The following is a 17,547-nucleotide window of genomic DNA, read 5'->3' on the forward strand; positions in this document are numbered from 1 at the left end:
ACGTTGGCATAACTAGACATTTCGTGGCTTTAATCAACATTTCTTCTTTTCATTAGTATCCCAAGCAGATTTGGAGCGACACTTGAAAACAGTTCACGTAGAAAATAAGCTGCTTTGCAATATATGTGGGAAAACATGCTCATCTCGTAACACACTGAATACACATTTAAATCAGCATAAGGGTGAGTAGTTTGGCTAGTCTATACCTGCACCACTGTGCTCAAGGCTTTTGCATGAGTTGTCAGCTCATTCGAAGCATGTAAATTGAACCTTTATCGGTATACTAAGTCAGGCAAAGTCTTCTCGTATTTCGTTGATAGGTTTATTTGAAATCGTCTTTCTTTGGCAGTCTTAGTTCTATTTTAATCAGAGCGTGCTCGTAGGAAATATATTATTAAGAGCATTGCTTACTAAGTGCATCATTTCTTTCAAGCTGTTAACCCTCTGTATGACAATAGTTACGATAACTTTCAATTTGGTGCTTCTGGTCTGGCCAGGTCTCAAAGTATTTACACGCTAATGTATGGAGACATTGCGTTTTTGGGCGTCTGCTCGTCGTGATCGATTGTGACATTTTGTTCTGGCCTGATCTGGATGCAGCCACGACACCTTCACATCACCATCTAGCGTATCAAGCCACCGTTGTTTCGGCTGGCCGTTTGGTCGCTTACCATTCACTTCGATGTTCAGACCAATCTTGGCCTACATCGATCGAGGATATCATCATTTTGGAAGTGATCACGGCGTGTTATGCCACTAGTACAACGCAACATCTTTGTTTCCATTACCACAAGGCGCCGTTCATTGTCTTTTATAGTCGCTAAACACTCAGAACTATAGAGGGCGACTGGACGGACGATATTGCGATAAATTTTCGATTTGAGACGTTCATTGATACGTCGATCCGCCAGTTGTGGAACACCAAATCACCCAAGTTGCGCTAATGCATGATACAATTTCATAACGCAGTTATCCATTGCCTGATAGCATTGACCTGAGATATTTAAATTGCTCTGTTCTGGGCAGTTCACTGCCGCTGATAGTAATAGTGTCTGTTTCATGGGGATCAGTCGTCCAAAAATTCAGTTTTATTCAGGTACAATCTGAGACCGCGTTGCATGAGGCGATCATTCCATTTTCGGACAACAGAGGTCGATGCTTCTCACAGTGTTTTCCAATGAGCAATCGTGCAGCGTGTATTGCGTTAGTAATTCCGCAGTTCTTAACAAACTCGGCTTGATTCACGGTTATTTAAACTATTTCGCGAATACGGTTGTCGAGATTGCGTGCAGAAATGTTCATGGTATGGGATAACAACCAGATCGGACGCCATTTGAACATTCTTCTTCTTCCATATTGGAACTGTGGGTCTTTCTTGCTAGTCAGATGGTGTTCTTCCTTGCCCAATAACGCAATTGGTGTTCTACCTTGCCCAACAGCCCGATCCCAGATCTTCGATTTCCAGAGCTCAGAAGCGATATCAGGTCCTATTGCTTCCCCCGATTTCATTCCTTTTATTGCTGACTTCAGTGGCGCTAACAGGTGGAATTGCCCCAAATGTCGGCAATGCTTGTAGAAGTGGAAGAAGTGGAACTTCTACTTTTGAAATCTGCCCGAAATATTCTCGCGATCAGTTTTTCTTCCCGGTGGGCACTCTTGTAGATTTATCAATTGGCCACCGTTTTATTGTTGAGAAACTTGTGTAAAGGCGTTTCTTTTCACGAACCTTCATTTCAACATCGTCATTCGAAAGTCAAGTGTCTCAGTATTTCTCTTGGTGACCCCGCTGGTTGCATAGAACATTTTGTGGATTGTGTCTTCAACTTGGTTCCACGATTCTTTCACATTCCTAATGATTGGTGATCGCTTGAAATCAGTTCATCTCACGAAATTGCCACCATTTAATGCGCGTCAGGCCAGTGCGTTCCACACGTTGTTTTATTGGTCGCTTGATTCGGAAGACGGCGGTCACCGACCAATGTTGGGGCCACTGACTGGAAAGCCGTTCCATATGAGGTCGTTCATTGGATCAATTATTAAGAAGACAATCATTCTCTGATTGACTCTCTCACTGAGGATCGAGCTTGGTCTCTTCTAAAGGTAAAATAAGGTATGAGGCAGTCTTAGGCAGTAAACCTGACCACATATAAGCAGGTCATACTTACTCATTATCAACAACGGCGCAACAACCGGTATTCGGTCTAGGCCTGCCTTAATAAGGAACTTCAGGCATCCCGGTTTTGCGCCGAGGTCCACCAATTCGATATCCCTAAAAGCTGTCTGGCGTCCTGGCCCACGCCATCGTTCCATCTTAGGCAGGGTCTGCCTCGTCTTCTTTTTCTACCATAGATATTGCCTTTATAGACTTTCCGGGTGGGATCATCCTCATCCATACGGATTAAGTAGCTCGCCCACCGTAACCTATTTAGCCGGATTTTATCCACAACCGAACGGTCATGGTATCGCTCATAGATTTCATCATTGTGTAGGCTACGGAATCGTCCATCCTCATGTAGGGGGTCGAAGGATTCTTCTCTCGAACGCAGTCAAGAGTTCGCAATTTTTCTTGCTAAGAACCCCCCAAGTTTCCGAGGAATACATGAAGACTGGCAAGATCATAGTCTTGTACAGTAAGAGCTTTGACCCTATGGTGAAACGTTTCGAGCGGAACAGTTTTTGTAAGCTGAAATAGGCTCTGTTGGCTGACAACAACCGTGGGCGGATTTCATCATCGTAGTTGTTATCGGTTGTGATTTTCGACCCTAGATAGGGGAAATTGCCAACGGTCTCAAAGTTGTATTCTCCTATCCTTATTCTTCTTCCAATGATGTTCTGGGCGTATGGGGCTATCCGGCCTAGCAAGATAGTGGAGAATATCTTATAGATGGTACTCAGCAACGTGATACCTCTATAATTGCTGCACTGTGTGATATCTCCCTTTTTATATATGGGACAGATTATGCCTCGTTGCCAATCGTCAGGCATTGATTCGCTGTCCCATACCTTGAGCACAAGTTGATGAACCACTTGGTGTAACTGGTCGCCTCCATATTTAACCAATTCGGCTGTAATTCCATCGGCTCCTGGCGACTTATGATTTGTTAGCCGATGAATTGCACGGACTGTTTCTCCTAAACTTGGTGGTGGCAGTATTTGTCCGTCGTCTTCAGTTGGCCGGATCTCCAACTCGCCGATGTTTTGGTTGTTCAGTAGCTCATCAAAGTACTCAACACATCGCTCTAATATGCCCATTCTATCGGAAATCAGATTTCCCTCTTTGTCTCGGCAGGATGAGCATCGAGGTGTATAAGGCTTCATCCTGCTGACTTGTTGGTAAAACTTCCGCGCCTGGTGCGGTTGATTCCTGTACTTTTCAAGTTCACAGACTTGCTGGTTTTCCCAGGCTTCCTTTTTCCTTCTGTGAAGTCGTTTCTCCGCTCGATGGAGTTCATGATAAGTCTCTGCGCGTGCTCGCGTTCTTTGAGAATGCAACATTACTCGGTATGCGGCATTCTTCCGTTCCGTTGCTAGCTTACATTCATCATCAAACCAGCCGTTTCGACTCCTTTTGCGGCTGGGGTCAAGTATGAAATTCGAGCGAGGCTTACAAGTATGCAGGGCCTCCTATTATCCCTTATTTTAATTTACAGTCCCCATTTCAGGCTCCTGGTGAATCACACATCCTCCCAGCTGTCCTCTTCCTCAGTGAGTTTTAATCCATTCAGACAGACCGATTTAAAATCAACTTAATATATTTACTCCTCAGGGCTTTTCTGATGAAGTTATTTCGTATTTCATATTTTTATTAATAAGGTTTCTTATTATTGCAACATACCCGCCTACATAGAAAAGAGATCTCAATTGATTCTTTACAAGTTCAGGAATTACAGAGTGTTGATTTTTCAAAATTTATCGGAAAGCACATCAAGATGTCTGCACTCTTTGTATATATGATCTTCATTCATAAAATATTATCCAAATTGCTTTCTAGCTTTTCCATTAATCATTCCATCCTTTCAAATAGGAAAAACGCCTTTCTCATGTCAGCAATGTAACAAAACGTACTTCACAAAAAATGGTTTACAACTGCATATATCGGCTATGCATTCAGAAACTAAGCGTGACAAATTTTTGTGTTCTATCTGTGGCAAGGGATTCGCTACAAAACAACGGTTGGAAATCCATCACCTAAGTCATACCGGAGAAAAAAACTACGATTGTTATCTTTGTGGTAAGTATCTGTGTCTGACATAAATAAGAAACTTAATAACTCTCTACTTTCTCAAAGAAAAGAAATTCGCCACTTCATTCCGACTGCGGGCTCACCTACGTATTCATGCAGGTGAAAAGCCATATCAATGCCAAACATGTGGAATGAGATTGACACAACGCAATGCTCTACGGTGTCATGAGCGTATCCACACAGGCGAAAAGCCATTCGAATGCAAAGTTTGTGGCAAACGATTCAATCAGGGTACAATATTGAAAACTCATATGACCCTCCATACAGGCAAAACCGTTAAATGCCCTCAATGTGATAAGAAGTTCAGCCGTCCATCCTGTTTGATCCTCCATCAACGAGAACACACTGGCGAGAAGCCTTATGTTTGCTACAAGTGTCCGAAAGCATACAAACAGAAAAGTCATTTGGATCGTCACTTGGACACGCACTTTGGCGTCAAGCACAAATGTGATATTTGTGATAAGGAGTATTCCAAGCGTTCCTCGTTAAAAATTCACATGTTCGAACATACCGACGACAAGCCATTCCAGTGTCTTGATTGCATGGAAAAATTCGCACGAAGAGATAAGTGAGTAATTGCTCAATGTTTGTGTATATGTAATTTCAGAATGGATTTTTTTCACAGGTACAAAGCGCACTTGAAAAAGGCGCATAACAAAATATTGGTTAAAAATGAAGTGAAAGAAGTCGTGAAACTCGACAACTGTACGGAAGCAGTAATAAGTAACAATAAAGAGATAATTGTTGAAATTCAGGATATCATTGGTGATGATAGTAGTAACGTTAGTGACACTATTAATTATAAAACGATTAGGATAGAGTAATCTGAATGCATTTGTAAGGTAGCATTAAGAGTGAAAGTTGATAATATAAAAATGACCTTTTTGTAAGCTTTGTCTATTAATAAGAACACGTTGCAAAAAAATCGTTAAACTTTTTTTTACCCCTGCAACTGCAGTGTTATTTTGATATTTTGCTTCCCAAAACCTCTTCCTTCATTGTTTCCCATCATTATCCTCGACAAGATAGGGCTTTTAGCTTATCGATCAGCAGATAACTTTTTGTCACATGTGAATCATTTTTTCGCCCAAAAAATAGGTATTTAGTCAAGAACTCACCCTTCAAAGCGTTTCACTATTCCATATGCACTTTGGCTTGAACATCTTATATTTTATATTCGACGTACGTTTCTATTTCCATGCTTCCTCCACCCTGCGTGTCCTTTCTTTACTTCCAGAACCATTTGCACCAGGTCCATGTCCCGGTGAGAAAACAAGCAGAGGTTATCATCATAGTTGAAATAATGTATTATGGTACAAGCTTTCCGTGTCGTCCCACACTACGTGCCATCGTCTATAACAGCAAGAAATAATATTGAAAAGTCGCCAGACTTAGAATTCCGCTGTGATTTTAACTCGATGCAGCACGTGAGACGTTACACCATTATATGTCACTCTGATAATTGCAATTAGTGTCTCACAAATGCTCCTTCTGGGTAGAGTACCAGAGACATTTCTTGTTGGAAGCATTTTCGAAAATGATAAAGAATATAAAAAAAGTCGGAATACCGGAAGCTCGCGCTTCGGGTATAAAGGTTTTGTGTTCATCTGATGTGACAAACTACTACGCACATTTTTTCTCCGTATATAGCTACAAATCCAACATATTCCTTCAGATCTTTCCAAACACGTAGATATTATTCTCATCCTAAACAAACAGACTGCCTGCATGTCCTAGTGACAGAACTAATTAGAAGGAAACTGTCTTCACAGGAAAAAAGACGGTGAGCGTTCTGCTTCTATGTTTTTGGGCTGGGATTTAAGAATACACACAAAATATTCCCTGCTTATCTTGAAAGGTAATTAAAAGGGACAATTTGTGCGCTAACAACCTGCAAATTTCGAAACTACATGCTACATTGCTACATACGTTACATTTTAAGTTTAAGAAAAAATAAATTAAAAAATGAACAGACTCAAAATAAAGGTGTTTCGAAATAATAAATTTTAATGTTTAGTCATTTTTGCATTCGCTAAATCCGATTCTGGAAACATTTTCTCTACTCTGAAGCTGATATCGCAGAAAGTGATGAGAATGGCTATTGGCACTTCTTTTGTTTGACAGTGGAGAAAAAGAAAAGGTCGTTGGGCTATAAATCGTGTGAATACGGGCAATGAGACATTAATTCGACGTTTTTCTCCTTAAAATATTCAATTGTTTGACGTGCTGTATCGGAACTGGCGTTGTCGTGATAGAGGATGATGATACTTTATTTGCTGTTTTTTCCTATGCCATCGTGTCATCCATTCAGCATTAACAGTTGTTCGATACACCAAGGGAAGTCGCGACATGTCCAGTACAACCGAAGAAACTGTAATCACAAATTTTGATTAAGCTCGACCGCGCGCGTGGAGTCGTAGAACTCCGGACCCGAGTGCCACGATCGAAAAGGAGGATCCACGACAGATCACATCTTTGATCGATATTTTTCCTACCTCAAATATTTTGTAAGATGCGTTCCCTAAAGTTGCCTTGATATCCTCAGGTCACTATATTGGAGGATGTTCCTTATGTAAAAGAGTTCTACGATTACATATGTGTTGATTTTAATTAAATTCCCAATATGAAACTGTAATCAAATATTTGTTTCAAGATCCTACGATTACTTTGTACAATGATATGGTTGCGTTATAAAAAAGGCTTCAATTTACACTCGAAATATTTCGAATTTCATCAATTTCAAAGCACACCAGCTTTGGAAAAAAATTTATGAAAAAAGCGTTATTTCCTTCGTCTCAGCGACAAGAACTCACAATTCTTCCGTTTGGCATGCCGCTCGTACGGAAATTCTACAAAAAAAAAGATTTTTGGACGATCCACTTCACATGCGACCAAGGACTTCTAAGGCACTGAGAATTCCCTGTTCCGATGTAGTTACACTCTCGGAAGACGTTTCAATATTTTTTTTTTCGTTTCTTTATGGTGTTCCTTTAAAACGAAACACGTTCAAAAAACCAATTTTCGGTGATTGTTAAGACAAAGTGTGTAATCCCGGATCTTGGCGGACGCGACGCAGTCCACCTAGCAACACCGTTCGCATGGGGCTAGAGGGATTAAACTGTTCTTCGCGAGTCCTTCCGCTACTGTAACTGACATGCTTCTGAGATCAATGCGCAAGTATCTAGTTCGCACTACTTGTGGCTGCGAAACGTGAATACCTACGTTTAGATTAGTTATGAATAAATTGCAAATACGCTTCCATCGAACACGTGCCTGTCCTGGTTCCTGGTTCTGAACGGAGTTGAGGGCGGATTGTCCTGAGCACGGAGCAGCACAACAAACACAAATCAAGTATAAGCAGACGAAGACGCAACTTTTCCCATTGTACACGCTCAGGTGTGGAAAACTACGTGAATCTGTTCTTTTATCATATTTCACGCTAACTTCCGTCCGTGGAACGCTTTGCATTTCGAGAAAAATCAGAAAAAAGTCATAACGGAACGGCGCACGAAGTCGCAGGCCTACTTCAATAGGCCTCTCTCAGATCACATCTGATGTTCACGAACCACAGGTATTAAACAATGAAACTGAAATGCAACCCAACGATGTGAGAGTTATTTTCTATTTTTACAACACAAATTCTCGATTCTGTAATTCAGTATTTTCCTGTCCCGCTCTGAAGATACAACTTCACTGCGCGAGACTTGCTTACCAATTGAAGACTCCAGATTCAGCTGCCCCGCTGTCAATCGATCAGCCGGTCTCGATCCCGCTAATTTCCTTCCCGGTCCATGGTCTTGAACTTAACAGTCCATGTCGTCAACAGCGGCATACACGATTGCTGAAGTATGTGGCATGCCATTCCCTTGGCCATGAATAATCGCCTGCCTGCACCAAACAACGTGCATTATAAGCAAGTTTATACAAAATTAGAATTTGAAATAGTTTAATTAAAAATGAACTATGAAATTTAAGGGAAAGGGACCACTTGCTGGATTGTTTAAAAATAAGCAAATTTAATTAGTTGAAGTATTAAGTATTGACTTTAAATGAAGAACGGTATGGGAACTGTGGAATATACAGGGATAATTGGGAAACTATAGGAGTAGAAGAAAATGTGAGGATAAAGAGACTATTACTCATTATTGAATGCATTACTTGGTTAAATTGGGCCCGGAAAAGGCAAATGGAATACCACTCCTATCGCTAAGCCGCGCACATTACAAAACAAGCGAACATATACTTGAAAGCGCTTGTTGTTTGCATTCAAGTTTCAACTCCTGTAACAATGTTATATTTCTGTTGCTTCGATCAAATTATGTGTAAACCATCTGGAACAGATTTTCTCACACTTAAATGCTTATGTCACTTGCGGAACTTCTTCAATTTGATTATGGGCAGCATCGATGTTTCTCGAAATTACATCCGACGAAATTCTGCAAATCAATTGTAAAGTTTTTTCTCATGGTGCTTCATTACAAAAAAGTGCAGCATGCGATTCTATGCATTGTAGTTGAGTGAGGCCTTCTTTCATCATAAAGAGAATCATCCGATGCAAATCTTTACGGTGGTCAAAGGGTAGTATAGGTCCCAGCGCAAAATGTGGATTGGTACCCACGATGGAACATAAAACCTGGGAAACGCTTGCTGAACCAACACCTACAGCTCTACTATTAAACCCTATCTCCACCTCCACGTGTTGAACGCTGGGAGAAGGATGAAGGCGAGTCACCCGCGCCTAAAAACGGGGCAAATTGTACCAATTGGTCCTCCAGGTTGGGGGTTGGGTAGGACTTACAACCCTACACGGAAAACAACCTGTTACGAAGTCACAACAGGAGTCTCGGACTGGACGGATTACACAACGACGAACCCGGCAACGACCAAGGAATAACGACGTACAAACTGCCCTCATCCAGACTGAATAGGCGGCGCGAGATCTTGGGTTGCACATCAATGAAGGCAACACAAAATATATGATGACAACGTTAGCACCGAAAACCAACCAACCAACAACATCAAACCGCACTAGTCAAACGGGAAGAATAAAGAAAATCACAACCGATAACAGCTATGATGAAATCCTCGCACGGTTGTTTGCAGCCAACAGAGCCTATTTCAGCTTACAAAAACTGTTTCGCTCGAAACGTCTCACCATAGGGTCAAAACTCTTACTGTACAGGACAATGATCTTGCCGTGCTCATGTCCTCGGAGACTTGGGCTTTTAGCAAGAAAAATTGCGAACTCTTGGATGCGTTCGAGAGAAGAATCGTCCGAGGAATTTTTGGATGGACAATTCCGTAGCCTATATAAATAAATCTATGAACGATACCATGATCGTCAGGTTGTGGATAAAATCCGGCTAAATAGGTTACGGTGGGTGGGTCACTTAATTCATATGGATGAGGATGATCCAGGCCGGAAAGTCTATAAGGGCAATATCTATGGTAGAAAAAGAAGACGAGGCAGAGCCTGCCTAAGATGCAGCCATGGCGTAGGTCAAGACGCCAGACAGCTTTTAGGGATATCGAATTGGTGGACCTCGGCCCAAAATCGGGATGTCTGAAGTTCCTTATTCAGGCAGGCCTAGACCGAATATCCGTTGTTGCACCGTTAATGATGATGATTCGTATATATCAGGAATCTGAGGCTTCACTCCAGGCAAATCAGCAACAGATCATTTTCTCTCTCTGCGGCAAGCAATGGGAACTGTTAGAATATAGACATCAGTTGCACTATCTTTTCGTCAACTTTAAAGCCGGCTGTGATAGCATAGCCAGGGTAAAACTGTACACGGCCATGAGAGAATTCGGTATCCCGACTAAATTGATAAGACTGACTAGGCTGACCCTGACCAATGTGCGAGGCCAGATAAAAGTAGAAGGATCACTCTCAAGATCATTCGACATTAACAATGGTCTAAAACAAGGGGATGCCCTATCATGCGACCTCTTTAACCTGGCCCTGGAGAAAGTGATCCTCCTTAAGTCCACCCAACTACTGGCCTATCTACTGGGATGTCGACATCATGGGAAGAACGACCTGAGACATACAAATTGCCTTCATCCAGATCGAGCAGGCAGTGCGAGATCTTGGGCTGCACACCAATGAAGGCAAGACAAAATATATGGTGATTAAATCTATGAGCGATACCATGACCGTCAGGTTGTGGATAAAATCCGGTTCAATAGGATATGGTGGACGTGTCACTTATGCCGTTTGAATGAGAATGATCTAGCCCGGAAAGTCTATGGTAGAAAAAGAAAACGAGGCAGACCCTGCCGAAGATGGAGCGATGGCGCAGATCTGGACGCCAGACAGCTTTTAGGGATATCGAATTGGTGGACCTCGGCGCAAAATTGGGATGTCTGGAGTTCCTTATTCAGACAGGCCTAGACCGGATATCCGTTGTTGCGCCGTTAATAATGATCATTCGTATATATCAGGAATCTGATACCTTTCTCAATGCGTGGAAGAAGAAGATGATCGTTAAAGAGGGCACCCATTTTGAGTGCGATAACTGGAGGGATATTTGCATGCTTCCTGCTGTGACAAAAATATTAGTTAAAATCACCCCTGAAGCTATTACAGAAGTGATAGTGGATAGGTCACAGGAAGAACGACAACTTCATTCCGAGTTATACCTAGAACTATGGAAAATGGTAGAGGGGTTTGCAGTGCATCGTTTTGGAACCGCCAGCGATGGCATGTGGGCGTGTACACCATATAGAGGTTATCGTGATCAAATAGAGTGATTACTTTTACTCCACCTTGTACATATAGGAAGTAATACATTTTCTCATCACACCTGTTTGGTTACTGTTTCTAGATACGTACCGAATTTACAGAGTCTGCATTCACGTGTTACGAGGTGGCAAGAGTCGAAACTGTTGACGATTTCAGAAATCTGTAATGGATTGAAGAGTGATGAAGAGTGCCACCAAAGTAAAAATTAGCTAAATATAACTGTAGTTCGATGTAAGAAAAGTCCACAAAAACACCGCATTAAAACTATGTAGAGAAAAACTTGAGTTGGTATAAAAATTTATATTACAGAATTTTCAAATTGACCATAAAGTGTAGAAAAGGACAAACATTTCAAATTCAGGAGCAGAAAGGAGGAAGTTGTGTTGGAGAAATACAATACTTTGGATGGAATCTGTGCTATGTGCATCAATTGGTGGTGTTGGCGAAGGCGTCTATGTCGCCTTCCAATTATTTCAAATAAAATGATCCATCAAATCCACCATATTGTACATTCAAATTAGTTGCACTAAAATGCTTCGAATTGTACATTCGATACCAGTAGTTTCAGAAACGGCTCCATTCGTTATGATTACACATAGCCAGTAAGAGGCTACAACATAGACATAGTTCCTAGCAATAATTGTAATTGAAAACACTACGTTGTTCCTATTTCCACAAAACGTACTGCAATTGCGACAATATTAACAACAGAACTTGAGTTCTAATATGTCTTCTTTCAAATAAAATTACTTAAATAACTTCTAAGTAATATGTATCCACAAATACTAGACACACATCGAGGAAGACTACACTAGGAGAGCCAATTCGAGATCCTTAGCGGATTGAAAAATCCTGGCAAAAACAGCTAAACGGTCATTAGTTCTACATAATCACTATATTAGCTTCAATGCGCGTAACAACTTATCAAGGAAGAAGACGCAAATCAGTTATCGGAAATGTCAAACACATTGTTATGGTTGCTCTACTAGGGAACGTTCCGAGGGAGAATGGACGGACATTCACCAAAGTGCCGTGTCTGTATGCAGCAAACTATGGAATATATCGAGTTGGGAGACGAAATCGATGACGGTTCATTCCTCACAGTCCTTGATATCTTCAACGTCTGCACTCAACTGAGCGCATCGAAAGATGACGAGTTGCCCAAGCATCTGTGTACCAGTTGCGGCAATGAACTAAGAAATGTTTTCAGATTCGTACAAAAGGCTCAAGAGGCCGACACTATTCTCCGCCGAAAAATCAAAGAGGAAATCATCGAAGAAGTTGAGCTTTCGAATGTCCAGGATGACTGCAATTATGGTGAAGGTAAAGCTGGTTGTCCTCCGATCCAATAACGCTTTCTGATCGATGTTTTTATAGAGTTACTGGCAATCAAGAAGGAGGAACTAATGATAGACGACGTAAGTAATGCTGCGAAAAAGCGGAGAATTCCTAACTTTTGTTTCGTTTTAAAGAGTGATGAAAATGGCGAAGATTTCAGCGAGGACGACGAATGTGGCAACGAAGATGACCAAGTTAGTAACGAGTATCAAATGTTAGAGGAGATCCCCACATTCAGCAGTGAGCGTTTAGAGGAAGAATCGTCCCAGGAGAATAATCTGGAGGTAGACGATGAAACTCGTGACTCGAATGCGGAATTTAGTTGTAGTCAGTGTGGAAAGTTGCTCGGTGAGGCGTTAGCAGAATAAGATCCGTCATGACTCTAACCCTCGTTCATTTCATTTTAGTATCGCAAGTGGCTTTCGAAAGACATTTGAGGATGGTCCATGGGGATAATGAACTGCTTTGCATTATTTGTGGGAATTTGACTTCTTCCCTCCAGGAACTCAAAATACATTTGTTTAGGCATAAGGGTAAGTAGCCTTATTATGTTTTCACAGTGTTGTCGGTTTGCAAAACAGAGCCCAACGCTTTTACCTGTTTCAACATAAATGTTGCAACTTGAACCAGATCAATAGGAAAGTTTGAATGTCTCGGGCTAAAAATGAAATAAGTCGGGAAACTTGAGCTGGATCGTATGAACGGTTTTGGGGTTTTCTTATGTGAGGGTCGTATATGACAAAAAAATGAAAAATTCTTCCATCTATGGTGGCAGGGTGAAAAGTCTGATAAAGAAAAACTTCTTTGTGCTTTTTTTCATTCCTTTTTATGTGATCTCCATGAAGACTTATATATTATTCATAGGCAGTGATACCATTTTTATATTGCACACAGCATTGATAGCTCCGCGTTGTCTATTTCCTTTAGAAAACAAAGTATAGATGCTTAGGACTAATGAATATTCTGGATGGGAGATCTGTTCGAACCTTAACTCGTTGATTTTATCGATTGCAACGATCGACTTATGGACAGGTGCGTTGTCATGGACCAACCAGAGTTTTTTCTTGGCCAGATCACCAAAGAATTTTTTTACCTCCTTTAACGTTCGTTTACAAATTTGCAATTGAAATGGTTTTCCTGCTCAACTTCTGGCTGAACGTAAACAAACGCAACACCCATCTAGCATAGAGTTTCTTGATGCGAAAATATTACACGCACATTCAATTGTCTCGGTTATCTTACTTACTTCCAATCAGCGGTCCTTTGTGACCTCAAGAAGGTGAACTTGGTACGTCATAAGTGCTCGTGCTGCCTTTTTTTAATTGAGAAGTCCGCTGTTTGTCCAATCAGGCCTCCCAGTACCATTTCATAATCAGGCCGGAAACTTTTCAACCTCGTATTCCGGTGATTCAAGTTTTACATACTATATATTCTATTTGCAAGTCAAATTAACGCTCATACAAGTGAAATTACTCCTTTGACATTCAAATGAAATTATCGCTCCAACATTATTAACGTTTTAAGATGTATAAAACAAGTCGGAATACCTGCTTCGGGTATAAAGATCTTATGTAAGAAACTTCCTAGGCACATTTTTCCATTTGTATATGACTAGAAACTCAAAATATTCCTTCATACTTTTTTCAAACTACAAGATATACGTAGGGGAAAGGTTTGTAAGCTACCGCACTTTTCTTCTAAAGCCGACCACTCAGAGAAAAATAGAAAAGCAGGTAGAATTAAGTATACCGTTGAAAAGAGGGAAGACTCTGCTACAATTTTGCAGTAGGTACCAAGTCGATTGGACTCACGAGGAAAAAGCTGTAACTCATTTACTGAAATTTTCCAAAATTTGGCTTGTAAGTTGCCGCATCACGACGAAGTAGCGAAATAGTGCAAATTCTTAATGGAAAACACAAAATTTTCCGAATTTATGCAAATTTATTGAATTTAAAAGCCAACTAGAGGCTTTTGATATTAATTTTAAAAAAAAAAAAGAATCATCACCATCATCAACGGCGCAACAACCGGTATCCGGTCTAGGTCTGCCTTAATAAGGAACTCCAGACATCCCGGTTTTGCGCCGAGGTCCACCAATTCGATATCCTTAAAAGCTGTCTGGCGTCCAGATCTGCGCCATCGCTCCATCTTAGGCAGGGTCTGCCTCGTTTTCTTTTTCTACCATAGACTTTCCGGGCTAGATCATCCTCATCCATACGGCATAAGTGACACGCCCACCGTAACCTATTGAACCGGATTTTATCCACAACCTGACGGTCATGGTATCGCTCATAGACTTAGTCACCATATATTTTGTCTTGCCTTCATTAGTGTGCAGCCCAAGATCTCGCACCGCCTGCTCGATCTGGATGGAGGCAATTTGTATGTCTCAGGTCGTTCTTCCCATGATGTCGACAACCCAGTAGTTGGGTGGACTTAAGGAGGATCACTTTCTCCAGGGCCAGGTTAAAAAGGTCGCATGATAGGGCATCCCCTTGTTTTAGACCGTTGTTTATGTCGAATGATCTTGAGAGTGATCCTGCTACTTTTATCTGGCCTCGAACATTGGTCAGGGTCAGCCTAGTCAGTCTTATCAATTTAGTCGGGATACCCTGGCTATGCTATCACAGCCGGCTTTAAAATTGACGAAAAGATAGTGCAACTGATGTCCATATTCTAACAGTTCCCATTGCTTGCCGCAGAGAGAGAAAATGATCTGTTGCTGATTTGCTTGGAGTGAAACCTCTTTGGTATGGGCCAATGATGTTGTGGGCGTATGGGGCTATCCGGCCTAGTAAGATAGCGAAGAATATCTTATAGATGGTAGTCAGCAACGTGACACCTCTGCAATTTCACTGTCCCACATCTGGAGCGTCCCTATCTGGCTGCTAAAATTCCAAAGTATGAATATCATACTTGGAGCAGGCTTCGAGGGTCCGCTCAACTGCTTTGTAGAAGGTATCGTTCTCCAACTCTGCAATCTCCTTTGTAGTGACGTGAACGTTAATGAGTATAGCTGTTCGCTTATGTTTTCAAAGCCGATAACAGAAGTTATCATTTTTTGGGTGACTAAGAAACCGACTCTGAGCACATGGTTTACCGGATGGCCACTATAATATATGGTGTAGCGGCTCTTCTCAAGGAAACCAGTCCCTGTCCAACGCATCTCCTACAACGCCGTCACATCAGCCCTATATTTAGACCGGGTATCGGCTAGCTGGCTGGTACAGGAAGCGCACGTTCCATGAGAAAATGCGCAAATCATTATTCCGTTTTCGTTTTGCGGCTTCGTAACGAGTTGTTTTTCGTGCAGGGCTGTCAGCACTACCCGAACCCCAACCTGGAGGACCAGTTGATACAATTTGTCTGGTTTTTAGACGCGGAATACTCGTTTCCGTCTGCAACTTTTCCTTAAGAAAGAGCTGCCTGCGCTCACTATGTGGAGGTGGAGATAGAATTTGGTAGTAGAGCTGTTATTGTTGGTTCAGCAGGCGTTTCCCAGCTTTTAAATCCACGGTTCGCCCTGGAACCTACTCTACCTTTTGACTGTCACCGCGTTGATTACTAATATAATCACAAAATGCCCTTTATTCAACCTTTCATTTAATTGACATTGTTTAACTATGACCATGGTAGTTTGAACCATTTTTATTAGTTTCGCGCTATACTTACTGTAGTGGAAGGGGGTGGCTGTTTGTCATAATAATAACGACAGTAATAAGCGAAAAGCAAACAGCCTAGACAAGCGCATTAATTTGAAATGGGTGTATTTAGATGGAGGCCAGACGAGATTTCTCAGCTGGAGAAGTGAAACGGCACTAAAATGGTTCAAACGGTTCAAATGGTAGATGTACTACTGCGACGAAGGTTGTCCGGCATTTTAGAATGCATTTTTTTCGAACGTCCGTACTTCAAAGAGCTGCGTAATATTGCACATTGTTTCTTATTGTCAGCAATATTAGCATTCATTTTCGATATTGGAAAAAGTAGGTTGAGCTAATGAACATTACTGTATTAATCAGCGATTAATGAATTTGGATCAGTAAATTAACTATAAAAAAATATATTAAGATAACCAATCTAAATTGATCTGTACACAAGGATATGAAGCAGGTAATATTGGCGTAACCCGCGCACGGTCCAGCCGTTATTTTTTTTTTCAAACTTCAGCTCGCATGTTATTTTCCGCTAGGTTGCGCGATGTTCCAATGTTTTGTTAGTGTTTTTCAGGTTTTCGGTGCCGACCCATGCATCGGTTTCACGACACGTGAGGGACTAAAACGTTCAACGACTATAAGAGATTTCATCCCACTCCGCACAGAACCTGTCCGTAGATATCCCTAGCTTCCCTTGATGATAATTTAGCTGGGAGTGAGTAGTGAGAATTCTCATTATGAATCCGGAAGTTCTTCTTGGTGAGGTTAAACCAATTCTGCACTTGGGTTCATATCTCCCAATAAGCACTCTGGGATGCTTCGTTCCTGGTAGACCCTCCGGTATAGTTTCCTCAACCGTTTCTCTACAATTTTTAATGTCATTTAATGATTCTAATATAGTTGGCTATGATCTTCTCCACCGTTTTGAGTTCGAACGATGTTAGGCAAATTAGTCTAAACGATTTAGAGTGAAAAGGATCCTTTTTATCTACTTTCGGAATAAAGACTACTTTTGCCCGCCTCCATGCCCTTGGTATATATCTCAGGGCTATGTTGCCCTCTACCACCCTGACAAGAGAGTCTAAGATTTGTAAGCCTCTCTGGATTAGTTCTGGGAAGATGCCATCTACTTCGGATGATTTCAGAGGTTTAAAAGTTCCCACCTTACCCTATGTACTAAGCATACCTCTTTTGCTAGTTTCCAGTTCTCCTTTCTTCCCCTTTTATCTTTTATTTGTTGATGGGGTGTCAGGCAGAATGTTCTCGTCTGCCGCTCGTCGTCCTTCCTTATTATTCTTTTTATTTCGGAGTTACCCTTAATGTCGAATCTGATTATAATGTGATCAGACGTAGAGGGCTCATTCGACACCCCCCAATGCCTGACCAACCCGTTCATTAAAGTATTTCCTAGAGTTATGTCTGGTACTTCTTGTCTAGTGTTGCTCACGAATATTGGAGTGTTCCCTATGGTATATCTTTCCAATTTATTGCTAAGAATAAAGGTACTCACCTCTTCGATTGGTGTCGATGCTTCCCCAGACTTCCTGATGGGCGTTGGCATT

General features: G+C 41.4%; 1 protein-coding gene across 1 annotated transcript in view; it reads left to right on the forward strand.

Moving 5' to 3' along the window:
* The window catches only part of LOC119658088 (zinc finger protein 420-like), a 32,000-nt gene that overhangs the window by 757 nt on the left and 13,696 nt on the right, over positions 1 to 17,547 (forward strand). The window contains exons 4-12 of the mRNA XM_038065351.1: positions 57 to 182; positions 4,025 to 4,231; positions 4,289 to 4,811; positions 4,869 to 5,063; positions 11,301 to 11,373; positions 11,981 to 12,314; positions 12,369 to 12,409; positions 12,464 to 12,677; positions 12,737 to 12,862. Of these exons, the coding sequence (XP_037921279.1) occupies positions 57 to 182; positions 4,025 to 4,231; positions 4,289 to 4,811; positions 4,869 to 5,063; positions 11,301 to 11,373; positions 11,981 to 12,314; positions 12,369 to 12,409; positions 12,464 to 12,677; positions 12,737 to 12,862 (1,839 nt within the window). The remainder of the gene's footprint in view (positions 1 to 56; positions 183 to 4,024; positions 4,232 to 4,288; positions 4,812 to 4,868; positions 5,064 to 11,300; positions 11,374 to 11,980; positions 12,315 to 12,368; positions 12,410 to 12,463; positions 12,678 to 12,736; positions 12,863 to 17,547) is intronic.

This window comes from Hermetia illucens, chromosome 5, assembly GCF_905115235.1.
Source record: "Hermetia illucens chromosome 5, iHerIll2.2.curated.20191125, whole genome shotgun sequence".
Classification (NCBI taxonomy): Eukaryota; Metazoa; Arthropoda; class Insecta; order Diptera; family Stratiomyidae; genus Hermetia; species Hermetia illucens.